Source organism: Lampetra planeri, chromosome 34, assembly GCF_965212315.1.
Source record: "Lampetra planeri chromosome 34, kcLamPlan1.2.h2, whole genome shotgun sequence".
In the NCBI taxonomy this organism is placed as follows: Eukaryota; Metazoa; Chordata; class Hyperoartia; order Petromyzontiformes; family Petromyzontidae; genus Lampetra; species Lampetra planeri.
This window is the reverse complement of record NC_136140.1, coordinates 5,016,419-5,031,346: the sequence shown is the minus strand read 5'-3', so window position 1 is coordinate 5,031,346 and position 14,928 is coordinate 5,016,419. Positions and strand designations below refer to the sequence as shown.

Here is a 14,928-nt window from a genome sequence, read left to right as displayed (position 1 = left end):
CCCGTATAGCCTTAACAGACTGTTGGGACAAGTGCTTGTTAGCGAGCTCCTATGAAGGCCAACACAGCACACGAGGGGGTGGGCGATGTTTACTACACACAGCACCAGGTATTCATTTGAGGCTGAGTCAACCTCGGGGAGGCCCAGGACCGGTTCAGATCATCGTCACTGGTGTTGGCGGTGAGCGTGAATCGAACTCAGTTCGCCGGGTTCGTAGCGCAGCGCGTTAATCGCTCCAATACCGCTCCATCCACAGCAGACGCACTTGCACACACAGATTACATGCCCAATAACGTACGTGTAGCTATGAGTTATCACCATTGCCTGGTACGGAGGAGGGCATGAGTTCGATCTCGACCCTGACGACGCCTGTTGTATATTTAGAGTTCGCGTGATCTCTCTCTCTCTCTTTCTCCGTGGTGGTTGTATGAATTTCTCTCCAGGTTCCTCCCGTTTTGCTCTGCATATTTAGAAACATGCGCCTAGATTATTCAGCTACTTAAAATTCTTACATGTGATCATATAAGCCACTTAGATGAGCTATATTGTGTTGCCGGGTCGTCCCTGAAACAGTAAACATTTTTTAAACGTTGCTTGCTAAGCCGTATAATTAAATATGATCCAGGAGATAATGTTACGGCTAATATAGATATCAATAATTTTCCATCACAATGGGCAATTGAAGCAAGCCTCACTCAGAGGTGTCTTTGGTTAAACTCAGGTTGAAGGACTAAATGATATTGTATCTTGATGTGCAGAAACAAACTGGGGACTGTCCACCTGAGTTTGATTCCCTGCCACGGCTAACATCAGGGGTGAAGTATGGCACGTGAAGAAAAAACCCCATTGACGACATGGCATGGATTGGCCTTCATTCATTGGTGGATTGAGAATGAGTGGAATGCTTCATTATAAATGAATCATTTAAGGGCTACATAACATTGTAAAAAAATACACACACACAGAAAACGTAATACCCACATTCCCAATAATTTAAGCACTTGGATTCCAACTCCCAACACGAACCGAGTGAAATATTTCATGACTCACATCAGTGCCGGATTAAGCTAGTGCGGGGCCTGTAGCATATGTTGTTATAAAGGGGCCATAAATAAATAAATAAAACACGTAAATATTCAAACACATTTTTTTTACTTGCATAGTAAAGTAATTGTATTTTTTTAAATTTGATATACAGCCAGATAATACGACACATCGCTAACCTTAAACACCCAGTCGTTCATAAAAGTTGAAGGCAGTATTGTACTACAGTAATAGAGCAAGTGCAGAATCGCTGAACCGGAATTGATAGCTTGAAAGCATTTAGCGCGGGGCCCTTGAAAGTGCGGGGCCCGTAGCTACATATGTAGTAGCTAATTTTGCTACAAAGGATCATCCGGCACTGACTCACATCCATTCGTTCGCTCGTTGTTGAACCTGGCCCAAATCTCGCAATGGGCTGCCCCTCTAGCAAACGGGAAACCACTCCCACAGTTAGCGCTGGGCAGCCCATTCGCTCTGAGAACAGAGGCAGCACAAGGGGGTGAGGAGTGGGAGACCCGAACTGACATCTCATTCCTGCAGCAACCTCGCAAGCAGCGGCAGCAGCAGCAGAAGTGTGGCTCAGTCTATACTCGCCTAACAAGAGTTCCAACAACCCTTCTCGGCTCTGTGCCTCTGTCCCTTGTGTCAAGTAGTGTGACCTGTCAGTGAAGAGACTCTGATTTTTCACGAGCTGTGCCACAGCTTCTGTTGAATTCATTCATCAGCTACCGTTTGTATTCACGTTCCAATGGAGTTAGAGTCTCAAATGCACAAGGTATGAGTGCTAACGACATCTATGTATTAAGAAGGAACAAGATCAGTGTTGTTTTAACGAGTGATGATGCTAAGTGAGACTATGTTAATGCTGTTGTAAGTTACCATGTGTTTGTAATGCCTTACATCACGGTTGGTTTTTAATTTACATTTCATACGATGTGTGTTCACCAAAGTTTTGACTCTCATTTACAGCAGTACGTGTTTTGAAGCAGATTACTTGCATTGTACACACATTATGTGCTGTGTTGCCTTGCTGTAGTTTGGTCCGAGTCATCTTTAACAGCACTGCCGACCGAGATCGTAAAGCGTAGTAGTTACACTATGTAACACGATTTTTGTACATGGGTAGTAAGTGTTATTTTTTAATTGATTATGCCTAAAGTGTATAGCAAATGACTATTATTCCCCACAAACTTTGCTTTTGTGACCAGGACTTTACGTGAAGGAATGACACAAATGCACACCACGTTTTCTCATTGAAGATAGGTACATTTATAAATACCACTGTCCTGGTCACAAAAGCAAAGTTTGTGGTGAGTAATAGCCATTTTCTGTGCTGTTGAGGCATAAGCAATTAGGAAATAACACTTACTACCCAGGGACAAATTTGTTTTTGTTACACAGTGTAATACTGCTTCCTGTAACGCACAGTAGTAATACTTTGTTACATATTTGCATTCATAACAGCATAAATGCCATGCTATGCTCACTGGTTTACATGCATGTGATGGTCAAATGACAGCACGTGTTATATTTCAACAGTACAAACCCCCTATAATTGTAATGATGATGATGGTGATCATGTTAACAGCGATGTTGACTCTATGTTGGCAGTGCTAATGGCGTTCGTCGTTTTGGAGATAGTTAAATTGGCTTTGGGGTGTAACAATAAAAATAAGAAAGTAACGGAAACAGGTCCCTGCGGGGTGGGCTGGTAGGAACGAATAACCAAAGAATATATAATGTATTATTACACTTGTTTAGCCAGGAAAGCCTGACTGAGTGTAAAGGTTTTTGTAGGGTCCTGCCAAGTGTTTGCAGTAGGGGGCGATGTTGCTACACCTAATCGGACATCGGACGGACGGACGGACGATATAATCTATTGTAGACTGGTTCCCTTCGTTCCTACCAGTATAATGAACTATGTTATCTCTCCGTTGAGTCCAAGCATCTCACGTGTTGTTACCACTCGACTTGGATAGTGACAGTTATTTATTTATCTAGATGTTTATTGTAAGGTCTATGGCCCATGATGACATGTTGATGGGTTGACCATTACATACTGGCCTTTTGCCTGTCCAAGGACGGGCGTATTGTAGTAAATCTGAAACGTGCAAACGAAAAGCAGGCCGCGACGTGATATCCATTGCATCCACTCGTGTGCGATTTGTTAGGGCGCGGTGACACAGACCTATTTCATTTTAAGGTTATAATCCCTGTTCATCATGACGTCCTTTTTACTTTGATGTCTCAACAGCGTGACGGAGATCACGTGACGTGAGGGTTCTGCCTTTGTAGTGAGGGTTGTGAGTTGACGCCGAGTAGGGGGGAGGGGGCACCTCGCCCCCCCATGTGGAGTGACGTCACCCGCTCATCATTATTAATGAAGGGGGGGAGAGTACTCCATATTGAGTGACGTCACCCGCTCATGATGATGAATGAGGAGTGGGGGGGGTGTTCATTTGGAGGACGTCACCTGCTCATGAATATTAATGACGGGGGATGGTCGGCGTGGAGTGACGTCACGAGCGTTAAGGACATTCCTGAGCGATTATAGTAGCTATCATATTGCTGGACAGTATTTTACTTTTGATGGCCACAGAAAACGACATTGGGGGTGGAGTGGTGGTGCAGCCGTTAGCGCATTTTGCTTTGACACCTGAGTTTGTTTCCCCAACTACGGCTAACATCAATCAGGCACGGGGGATTGCTTAAATCGGTTCTGGGCATCTCCTTTTACCCGACCTTCGCTGACCAGTCGAAGAGCCACCACGACACATGGAGCTTTTAATCCAGCAGTAGGTTGACAAAGGGCTGCAAAATGTTGAATGGATTTTGTTTGACAAATTTTAGCTTCAAAAGCTCTACTACATTTCGATTTAAAGCTTTCGTGACTGCAGGGATTCATCTTCTTGGTTCTTTCGGTAAAAGTCACGTAGAATGGAAATAATAAAATAGTACAAATAAAACACAATAAAATAATTCTCACGACGTTTCGGCCACAACGCAAGCAGCCGTCCTCAGGTGGAGAGCAGGTCTGTCTACTCGACAGACCTGTCTACTCGACAGACCTATTTTATTATTTCCATTCTACGTGACTTTAAGTGGTACCAATGTCTCGTCTTGCTTATCGACTAATTGTCGTTAATGAACCAATGAAGGTGAGGCCATTAACCAAGACCAGATATTCCACTTATTGGTATCGCCTGAGGTGGCGTAACTTTAGTGGCTCTAATTTGGGGCCGTCCATAAATGACGTCACGCACCTATGGGGGGGAGGGGAGGGTCAGACATTTGTGACGATGTGCGATGAGGGGGGGGGGGTGAGAAATGTGACGTCACATCAAATTGCGAAACTTTAAATAAATATAGACAACACGTTCTACTTAATTAAATAGACTTTTTAATAAATGTTTTCTCCTACAACATCAGAGTGCAGCGCCACATTAAATACGCACTACAATGACAATAGTTTAAAGCGATTTGAAGCATGTTTTATTTTTGTGGGTGGGGGGGCAGAGCTTTGTGACGTCATATTTGAGAGGTGGTCTGACTTTTTGTGACGCCGTGTGACGAAGGGGGGGGGGTCAAAAGTCGTCCAAAATCGCGTGACGTCATTTATGGACGGCCCCTTTCTTTATCTGGCCCATAACAGTGAATTGTGTGATAGCCATTTTAAATGAGTTGGGTTAGCCATATAAATGCTCCCTTAGGTGGCACCAATATCTGGTCTGGCAACATAGACTCCGTCCTTTGATTGAACCATTTGAATATACCAGCGGTGGTAACGGTTGTACGATCATTAGTGCCATGTGCTCTGAACTCAGCCACCCGAGTTCGATCCCCAGCCATTGCTAACATTAGTGGCAAAATCTGAACCAGCCCTGACAACCCCCCCCCCCACTGCCTTCACCCATTCACCAACTGGCACTGAGCAGCGTGGTGAAGTATGGTGAAGTAACCCCACGTGACCTGCACGGCCTGGGGAGGTCCTAATCCAGCGGTGGTTTGATACAGGGTTGATCGTTGTCGTCATTATTGGAGGCGGTGATGGTGATGATGGTGACGATGGTGACGATGGTGATGATGGTGACGATGGTGATGATGGTGATGATGTTGAAACTCTGTTGTTACAGATGACCCTGTCTGGAGGGCCTGCTCATCAGCCGTGCATGAAGTGTCAGGAGAACTGTTCGGGCTTCGAGCTCCACGCTTGGAGGTGATTGCAGCTCAATAGGCAATATACTCTTTGGGTTTTTCGGTGAAGTCAGGTGGGGACAAGGACGCTCGTGTTGCGCCCGAAACGTCGTGATTTTATTTATTTATTTTAAAAATTACCTACGTGACTTTACCGAAAAAACCAAAGAGTATGAATCTTTGCAGTCACGAAAACTTCAAATCTAGAATCAATTGGCAATATCAGCTCAATAGGCAATAGAAGCTGAATGGTAAAGCAGAGCTAAATGAAACAGCTCAACAGGTAAACACAACTCAGTCGGCAATAGCAGCTCAGTAAGTGATAGCTCAATAGAGCGACTCAGTCGGTAATATCCCATCATTAGTGAATCGCATATGAAATGACGAGCGGTTTCGCCTGCATATTTTCCACTTTGCACAGAGGCTAAATACAATTGTATACAAGGAGCGCACAAAACGCATTGCATCTGCAATCATTTGCGGTTTGTAAAATTAAATGTCAAATTTTTTTGTAACAAAAATGGCATTATGGCAATGCGATTTGAATTCAGTTCTACGTGATGGGAAATGCAGTAGGTGCCCATGGTTACATTTCCTCATTGTTCAACCCGTTTCTACAAACGAAAGCGATAGCACACGTTGACAATCATATTCACCGCACCGATGTGTGATTGTGCCTACGAATAGTAGACTTTATACGTAGATTTCCAGCCTGTGCTTATTTAAAGGGCCATAGCATTGTGTCAACAAACATCTGTGGATGTTTCTAAAGCTTTTCTGCTGAAAACACATTTCTCTTTATTTCCAATTTGAAGTTGGACGAGTGCCAGGTGGTCTTATTTTACTTAATCCAGGAAGGATGTTAAATAATTAGATTTTTATCAAAGCGGGGGTAAGGATTGTATAAATACAAAAGCACTGTACGGTTTCCTCTTCAGGAAGATAATAAGGCCAGATGTTACGTCTGCATTAAAATCGAGTCCCTTTTGAAAATATATTGGGATGATGTGTTTGGCACGACGGCTTTGCGACCTCCACTAAAGAGAAGATCGAATTATTTGGAGAATGTTTTTTGGTAGCAATGCAATAATAAATAATATAAAAAAAAAATTAAACACGCTTCAATGAAATGTACCCTAGTCGTAATGGCAGAACTCCACGACTCCAGGTAGTGGCCGCAAAGCTTGCCATAGCATAAGGGGCCGTGGTGATTTTGAGTTTGGACAATTAGACCAAAAATTAATGTTTAAGAATAATGTTTTTATTTTTTATGATAGAATATAGTATTGTCATCAGTATGACATAGCTATACCAAGTTTGCAGTCGATACCACATTGGGAAGTGGGTTAAAATTGAGTTACAAGATTTGAGGATACGATAACGACAACAACGACAACGTGAGTTAAATGAAAGCGTGCAATAATAATAACAAAAAAATGGCCAAAGTAATTTTTATTCAACTGCAGCGCATGAATTGTACTTTCCACTCTGGGACTCTGAGAGGACGTCTCGCCGGTGTTGTGTCATTGCCGGTGTTGTGTCATTGCCGGCGTTGTGTCATTGCCGGCGTTGTGGCATTGCCGCATGGTGAGTGAAGGCGACGTCTTGGAGAGGCTTTCACCCAGTAGTGGATTGATCCATGGCTGAATGGTATTTTAGACTACGACATTAAATGTAAAAATTCATTTGGTGTTCTGTGTTAGTATTTGAGAGCTATAAATATAATGCTACAATAACAATTTCCAAACTTAGAAAGTGGAATTGCTTGTTTATTCCATCTAAAACTATGTTGTGAATGTAGCTGCATGACGCATTACCATTTTTTTTAGTGCGGTCCAATGCGCAGACAACTTACGTCAGCAGGCAAACTTATTCCACAAGTGAATCGTGAGGTTAGTCACGTCGTCCGCACAACGCCCGTGTTGTTGGACAGTTATCAAAAAACTATGACAACCTTCCGGTGACGCTGGGAAATTTTAAATAGACTCTTAAGTCCAGCGCTTCATTTCAACTAAAACAGCCTGGGATTTTGTGCCGGAAATTAATTTCACACGGCATATGATTGTCCTTATTCCAGTAAGACCTCTTCCATACCAGCCTAGCAAAGCGTGCAGTACAATCTCGGTTGGTCCACGTCTTGGCTACCAAAGGAAGGCAGCTTTCAAGATGACACAACTATTCAGCACCGCCATTCACGCCGCTGCCTAATTATAAACCAGACATGTAACGAATGAGCCTCCCCTGATGACAAAAGTCATCCTCAACCCAATGCTGGCACCACCAACCATCACTGTCCCTGTCATGTACTGCACATGGACAGCCATTTTTTTATAAATCCACTGCTGGATGAGGGCCTCCCCATGCCTTGTCGATCGTGGGGGTTATTTCACCATACTTCACCCGGTTGGTCAGTGAACAGTGAACTGCGCCGTGAGCCCAGCAGACGCGAGTTTGATTCCCACGGCAAATCCACGGCTTACATCAGAAGCGATGATCTGACACCGGTGCTGGGTCTCACCCAAATTAACTCAGCCATAAATGGGTACCTAGATGGAGCATGCAAATATCGACACCAGGAAGACAAATGCGGCTGGGCGCGGTTGCTGGCAACACGGTCCCCCCTTGTGTACCGTGATGGCCGTCACAGCTGGTCGCCCAACAAGCTTTCGCTATCAATATTATCCATAATAATAGTTTTTTTTTGGGGTTGGATCGCTTCAATATAAATGTGTCGTTAAACCCGCCACCACCCGACGCAGCCAACGAGTAAAGGTTCGTCACGTCAACCAAAACGTGCCGATTCGTTCCTAGCAAACAGCACACCGGCGCGTCGGAGGGCAAACCCTCGATCTGGCGATCTAACCCCCCCAAAAAAAAAACCTCTATTAGGGTAAAAAAAAACCTCTATTAGGATTAAAAAAAAACTCTATAGGCTTAATAAAAAAAACTCTATTAGGTTAAAAAAAAACTCTATTAGGGTAAAAAAAAACTCTATTAGGGTTAAAAAACAAACTCTATTAGGGTAAAAAAAAACTATTAGGATAAAAAAAAACTCTATAGGGTTAAAAAAAACTCTATTAGGGTAAAAAAAAAACCTCTATTAGGATTAAAAAAAACTCTGTTGGAGAGTCAAACCCGTATGGGCTCACACGGCGGCATCATTGTCTTTGCCCGCGTGCGTGTGCGCGCGGTACAGAAAGGCGTGCGCCCGCTGTTGGTGTGGCCCCGAGGAGCACGGAGTGGACAGCGACGTCGCTGAGGACCAGCGGCTCGGCTGGCTGCTCGCCGGCTCGCGTCACGCGCACATGGCGGCCAGGAGGAAGGCGGACGCCGTGGGGGGCGCCGAGGGGGCCCTGCGCTACGTCTACAAGCGCCACCGCATGATCATCACGCGGCCGCTCACTTCGCGCAAGGACCCCACCTTCGAGAGCCTGGCGTACGAGTGGGTGCCACCCGGAGTGAGCCAGGCGCTGGTCAGTGATCGTCCGGCGGGTGGGGGGTGGTGGTAGCCGTGCTGTGGTCTCGGTCCGGCTTGTTGGGATGGGCTGACCGTGGTGGACGCAAAATGACGTCTGTGCATGACGCCTTTTGGCGTCATCTGGTCCAACACCATGTGAGACTAGGTTCTAAGAAAAGCTGTCTCGGGTGTGGATCAATCAATTTCAAGGACAGTGCATACATTATCAGAGTTGTGTTTTTTGTTTGCATTCCGACCGCAGGTATTGTAGTCAATGCAAACATGACTCCTTGTAAAAAAAAGGTGTCAGTTTTGTTGCCTGATAAAAGGGTTAAAAACCAATCATCAGAGCTTTACAGCTCGACGGATTTCCTCGAGTGTAAATAAATATTCTAGACGTTTAAGGCTGCCACCCCTTTTTGTTGTATGTTATTATTATCAGGGCGTACGATGAGTTGGAGCTCTCCATGGCTGAAGTCCAAATGAATATTTATGGGGTAATGGAATTGATGGGATGAGGAGGTGGTTGGGGGCAGTTTGAGGGACTCGTAAAACATTCAAATGAAAGAATTAAGGCTGGCTATTATATAGTTCTCGGTACACCCTGCTCTTGCATTTTCCAGCTGATACCATGGCCGGTGGAGCCAGAGCTGCTGGATAATGGAGACTAGTTTATGTGTGGCAGTCATGGAAGTTCCTTGACTATAATTCACCACACTAGGCAATTTACATTGGTGAAGGGAACACATTTTTTTTAGGTTTTTTCGGTAAAGTCACGTAGGTAAAAAATTTAAATTAATAAAAGTAAAATAAAAATGAAATAAAAATCACGACGTTTCGGAGGCAACACAAGCTTCCGTCTTCAGGTGGAACCGTCACAGCACGATTGCCGAAAAAACCTAAGAATATGAATCGTTGCAGTCACGAAAGCTTCAAATCTAGAAGGAATACATTTTGTCTCATCTCTCAACAGGTATCTGACTGCGTTAGGTGCCACTATTCAGGTGTAATTACTCAAGTATTCAAGGCTCTCCATGTGTTGTTTCACCACATCAAGGCAGTGAGTGCCCCATTGAAGAAGTGTATTTTCATCACCATCATCATCAGCCAAGATTAATCCACAGCTGGATGAATGGCTCCCCAAGCTGTTGCAATTTTTTGCGGTTTCTGCGATATAACAATCCTTGTGCCAAAAGGCAACTCGAATGGCATTTATTTTTATTTTTAGAAGCGTGTTTTTTGGCATTTTTTTCCACCGGTTATGTTTTCAATAGTATTTAGGCATCCTTCCACGACAGTCGACCTCCCTCTGCATGTGTGCATGTTTACGTGTTTTGTGCACGAGCACGTTGGGGAGTGGAGGCGCAGTGGTTAGCAAACTGAACTATGGATCCAGCGATTCCGAGTTCAATCCCCAGCCACAGCTAACATTAGTGGCAAGTTGATATCTGAACCGGTCCTGGGCCTCTCTTAGGTCAACTCAACCTTAATGAATTGCCTGGTGCGGGATGTAAACATCAGCGCTGGGGATGCAGAGGCAGCTGGGTGTGATACTGACCACACCAATCCCAGGTGCGCTTATTCTGGTCTTTAGAAGACATTGGCCCAAATCCTTCATGTTGTCTATTTAGTTCACCTTTGAAATTCTACATCATGGGAAGAATAAGAACGCGTCACAATACGGGAAGAGGGTAGAACCACACGTACATGTTGAGCAGTGTATTATTATTATTATGCAACTGATAAAAACCGGGAATTTAAATGCCCCGGGACAGCTACCTCAAAAAGATGATCATGGGGTGGGGGGGGGGGGCTACGTAAGGGACTGCATGAAATAAAGTTGAAATTGAATCGAGTCGGTGCTCACGATCAGCGCTTATCCCAACCAGGGCCGGATTAATCCAGAGGCCTCTCATTTTGTAGGCCTCCTTACCATGTTGAAGTAATACCTAAGTGATGACGGTAGCGCGCCCATCAGAATGAATTACGACGACGTCATTCGTGACTTTGCCACGGCTTGAAGCTCGGAAGGAAAAAAACGTGTTGAAAGAAATTCGTGCAGCAAGTGATTTATGTTTGATGAATTGACCTTGAGTCGACTACATTTGTAAATGTTACATAGGTAAATCATACCTGTCAACACCTTATCGGTGCCTACCTTATTACAGACCAATTCAGACCTTATTGGTCACCCCGTGCCCTTATAAATATCAGCGTTCATCCTACAAAGTCCCATCACAAGGGAGAAACACAAACAAATAGACAAAAATGTTTTTTGCCCGTATCGAAACGGCTGTACGCCGTGTGGACCTGAAAACTAAATTTCCCTGTACAAGAATAAGAGTAAACCGTATGGGTTGACAGGTATGGTAAATACATACATTTGATTATTTAGTATTTTTTTACGGTATGTAATACTAACTTAGGTTAACGCTTTAGTGGGGTGGGGTTGGGAATCCTCCATCTCTGTGCAGGCGGTGGGCTTCATGAGTGCATTGCCGGACGACAAGCAGCCGGTGGCGGGCACCGAGGGAGAGCGCTACCGCCAGAGGCAGCTGTGCCGCCAGCTGCCACCCCACGACCGCGACCCGTCGCTCTGCCACGACCTCTCGCCCGCCGAGGTCCGCGCCGCGGCCGAGTTCGCTCGGCGGTGTGCGGCCGAGACGCTGGCGGTCGGCACCGTGTGCCGGCCCAAGGACTTCATCGCGCAACTGCAGCAGGTGCGGTGGGGGGGAACGCACTTTGTGTGAGACTTGTGTTGTCTTTCACCCCCGCCGCCGCCGCCCATGCACCTCCGACTTGCACAGTTGGCTACGTACGCTGCGAAAGACGTTCAACGCACGTACGTGCATTAAGCGTACGTACATTCAACGTACATGCATTCAACGTAGGTACATTTAACGTAGGTACGTACGTACATGCAACACGGGAAGGACTGTTTGCCGAGAGACCCGGTACCCCCTGCACCAGCTTCCCCTAGGATGGGGCGTATGGTCAGTAGAGGTGTTGTGTGTGGGAGGAGCGGTAGTGTAGCGGTTAGCGCGCTGCGCTACGAATCTGGCGAACTGAGCTCGATTCCCGCTCACGGCCAACACCGGTGACGATTATCTGAACTGGTCATGGGCCTCCTCCCCTAGGTTGACTCAGCCTCAAATGAGTACCCGGTGTGGTAACATTACCACTGGGGAGACAAAGGACGTGGTATTGGCCACCCACCCCCTTTTGTGCCGTGCCAGCCCTTATTGGTGCTCGCTTACAGCACTTGCCCCAACAGTCTGTTCCGGCGATATGGGGGATCTTTGTCTCTGTTTTTTGTGTGGGAGGCCACGATGACAGTGATATTCACCGCTTAGGAGAGTGAACTTGAGTGGTCCCAGACCTGGTCCTGCTTGGGACCGTCTTTTCTTGCAGGGGAGAGGAAGCTGTATTTAACAACGGCGACAATTTAAATTTGTACAGCATCTAAATGCAATTGGCGAATGTTGCCTGTGTTGTAATGGTTAGCACACTGGACTTGCAATTCAGAGGTAAAGTTAAATAAATAAATACAATTTGTTTTTGTTTTACAAAGTTAGGCCCACTGAGCTATGTAGCTCTTTTTCAGAAGCGACCTGGCCACAAATGATAGCTCAACGAAGTGGATTATCGCGTGCAACTTCGTAGCGGCCAAATACTCAAAACGCATGTTTCTAAACGTGGAGTGAATAACCGAAGGACCCGGAAAAAAATCGACGCAACCACGGTGAGGACATGCACACTCCAAATATACAGCAGCAGGCGTCAGGGTCAGGATCTAACCCACAACCGCCTGCATACCAGGCGAGGGAGTTAACATCTCACCGCCAGGTTGCCGGCTCGACCTATCAGAATGGCAGTTGAAACAATGGGGCAGGTTTTTTGACTCTATCTACCTAGCAGTATAAATCCTACACCACAGACCTTTGGCCAGTAGGACAAAACACCTCCTTGGGGTCCCTTTAGTGGAGGCCCTTCTACCAGCAGTGGCATGAACACGTAATTGCAGGGCTGCACCTTTAACTACCGAAACACAATCCCATCTCAAGATGCTTTACAAGAGGAGCGGGAGGGGGGGGTGTTGGAGCGTGGGGCTCAACACCAATGATGATAATGGGCCCCAGAGAGAGCCGGGGGCAGCCGGGGGCAGCCAGGGGCAGCCAGGGCAGCATCAACGCGTCCCAGGGCATCCACATCAGGGCATGGGACCCTTAACGTACAAAGTCTCAGATTTGACGGTTGAGCGTGCTGCGCATGTGTGCGTCCTCGCTTCATTCTGTCCAAGGATGCAACCTTTCCATGTGCGTCTGTCTGTCCATGTGTCTCCGTGACACACTGAACTCTTTCCTGTGCGTTTTATAGTATGAAAACACGGGCTACAATTAAGCCTTTGACGTAATGTGTGCTTCCCACAGAAATGCTTTACTTGTATGACCAGATGTTCGTCTCTGCACGAACAAACAGTCCTTTCTAAACTGCAGCATCAGCATGAACGTCATTATGGAAGAAGAAAAAAACTCGGCGGCCTTAGGTCCCCTATGTGCATTTGTGTGAAATGTACTTTTATTACAATTTGTGCCGATGTGTATATCAATTAATTGCTGGATGAGGGCCACACCACAGTCCCGGTGATTGTTTTTGTTGCCATACTTCACCACACTGGTCACGTGGGTTGGCGAAGGTGGGAGCATACAAGTACAGTGCAACAATGGATTTCGCTGCACTGCCCTGCAAGAGACCGACAGCAGCCTATTTTATGCGTGGTAGGAACCCATCCAAGCACTATCCAGGGTCAACTTCGGCTTAGCTTCCAAGATGTTACGAAATCGGTGCATTCAGAGTGATTTGTTTGTACCCACACAATACATGAGCTAAACTCAAATTTATAAATTTATAGTCTTAGGGTTCAGATTAAGCAGCTTAAAAACATCAGAGCTTAACAGCAATCCGATTAATACTAGCCCATCCCATTTGTCTATTTAACTGTTTGAGTTATTGGTAACATGCATATGTAGTGTTCATAAATCTGTTTACAGTATGACACAATACAGGTTATCCATTCAGATATCATTCATTTTTCAAGAATTTAAATTAGGCATTAAAAGAGTCTTGAGACTTAGTGAGGCTCTTTACTGGGAAAACATTTGTAATAATGATGGCTTCGTAATAATATGAAACTATGAAAACATTTGTATTTTACCAGGTAAGGCCCACTGAGCTATGTAGCTCTTTTTCAGAAGCGACCTGTCCACAGATAATAGCTCAACGAAGTGGCTTATCACGTGGAAATGTACAGCAGCCAAATCCTCTAAACGCACGTTGATTCAAAATATGGAGGGAAAAACCGGACGACCCGGAGAAAATAGGCAACAAAATGACCTGCGTACTTGATATATGGGCAACACAATTATTGTGTTTTTTTCCTGAATAGTCTTGAGCGATCTTCACCAGGTGAACACCTAAGACTCGAATCTCAAAAAGGTGGCACGTCATCAACACCTTGGTGGACACATGCAGGCGTAGAGGGACGAGTCGCGTACAATAGCATCCGTTTCCTACCTAGCACGTGTGTGTAGCGGTAGTGTAGCGGGTAGCGCGCTGCGCTACGAACCCAGCGACCCGGGTTCGATTCCTGCTCACAGCAAACACCGGTGATGATTATCTAACCCGATCCTGGGCCTCCCTTAGGTTGACTCAGCCTCAAAGGAGCAACTGGTGTGGTGGTGTGTAAGCATGGCCACTGGGGAGACAAAGGCGGCCGGGCGTGGTGCTAGCCACCTACCCCCGTGTGTGCCGTACCGGCCTTTATAGGTGCCAGTGAACAGCACTTGCCCCAACAGTCTGTTATCGCTACACGGGGGATCTTTGTCTTTGGTTGGATCGAGCCAGCTGAAACTGCTGTGCAATTATAATTCTTTAACACTGGATGATGATGGTGATACATTTATGAACACCACGAAGTATGGCAAAACCGCTGCTACACGTTGACACTGAATGGAACTTCTGTGTGGGGTCTTCCCGCTTGTGCTGCGGTGTAGCTGCCCTCCGTTGCGTGTTCGGGTAGCACCATGCGTCGTCCGGCGGCACGACTTCTGACGTTTCCCTCCGCATGCTGTGTGTGACCTTCTTGGGAAAGCGAATTGAGTTGCAGAAGAATCCCCCGGCGCGTGGAGCGAAAATCCAACAACAACAACAATCTAAGAATCCTCAGCAGGGAA

The 14,928-nt window shown here is 45.9% G+C and overlaps 1 protein-coding gene across 1 annotated transcript in view; it reads left to right on the top strand.

Moving 5' to 3' along the window:
* Window positions 1–1,576: 1,576 nt before the first annotated feature.
* Window positions 1,577–14,928, top strand: part of LMCD1 (LIM and cysteine rich domains 1) — a 32,492-nt gene continuing 19,140 nt past the window's right edge. Inside the window, exons 1-4 of the mRNA XM_078610569.1 lie at window positions 1,577–1,819; window positions 5,178–5,260; window positions 8,435–8,711; window positions 11,170–11,415. Of these exons, the coding sequence (XP_078466695.1) occupies window positions 1,793–1,819; window positions 5,178–5,260; window positions 8,435–8,711; window positions 11,170–11,415 (633 nt within the window). The 5' untranslated portion in view covers window positions 1,577–1,792. The remainder of the gene's footprint in view (window positions 1,820–5,177; window positions 5,261–8,434; window positions 8,712–11,169; window positions 11,416–14,928) is intronic.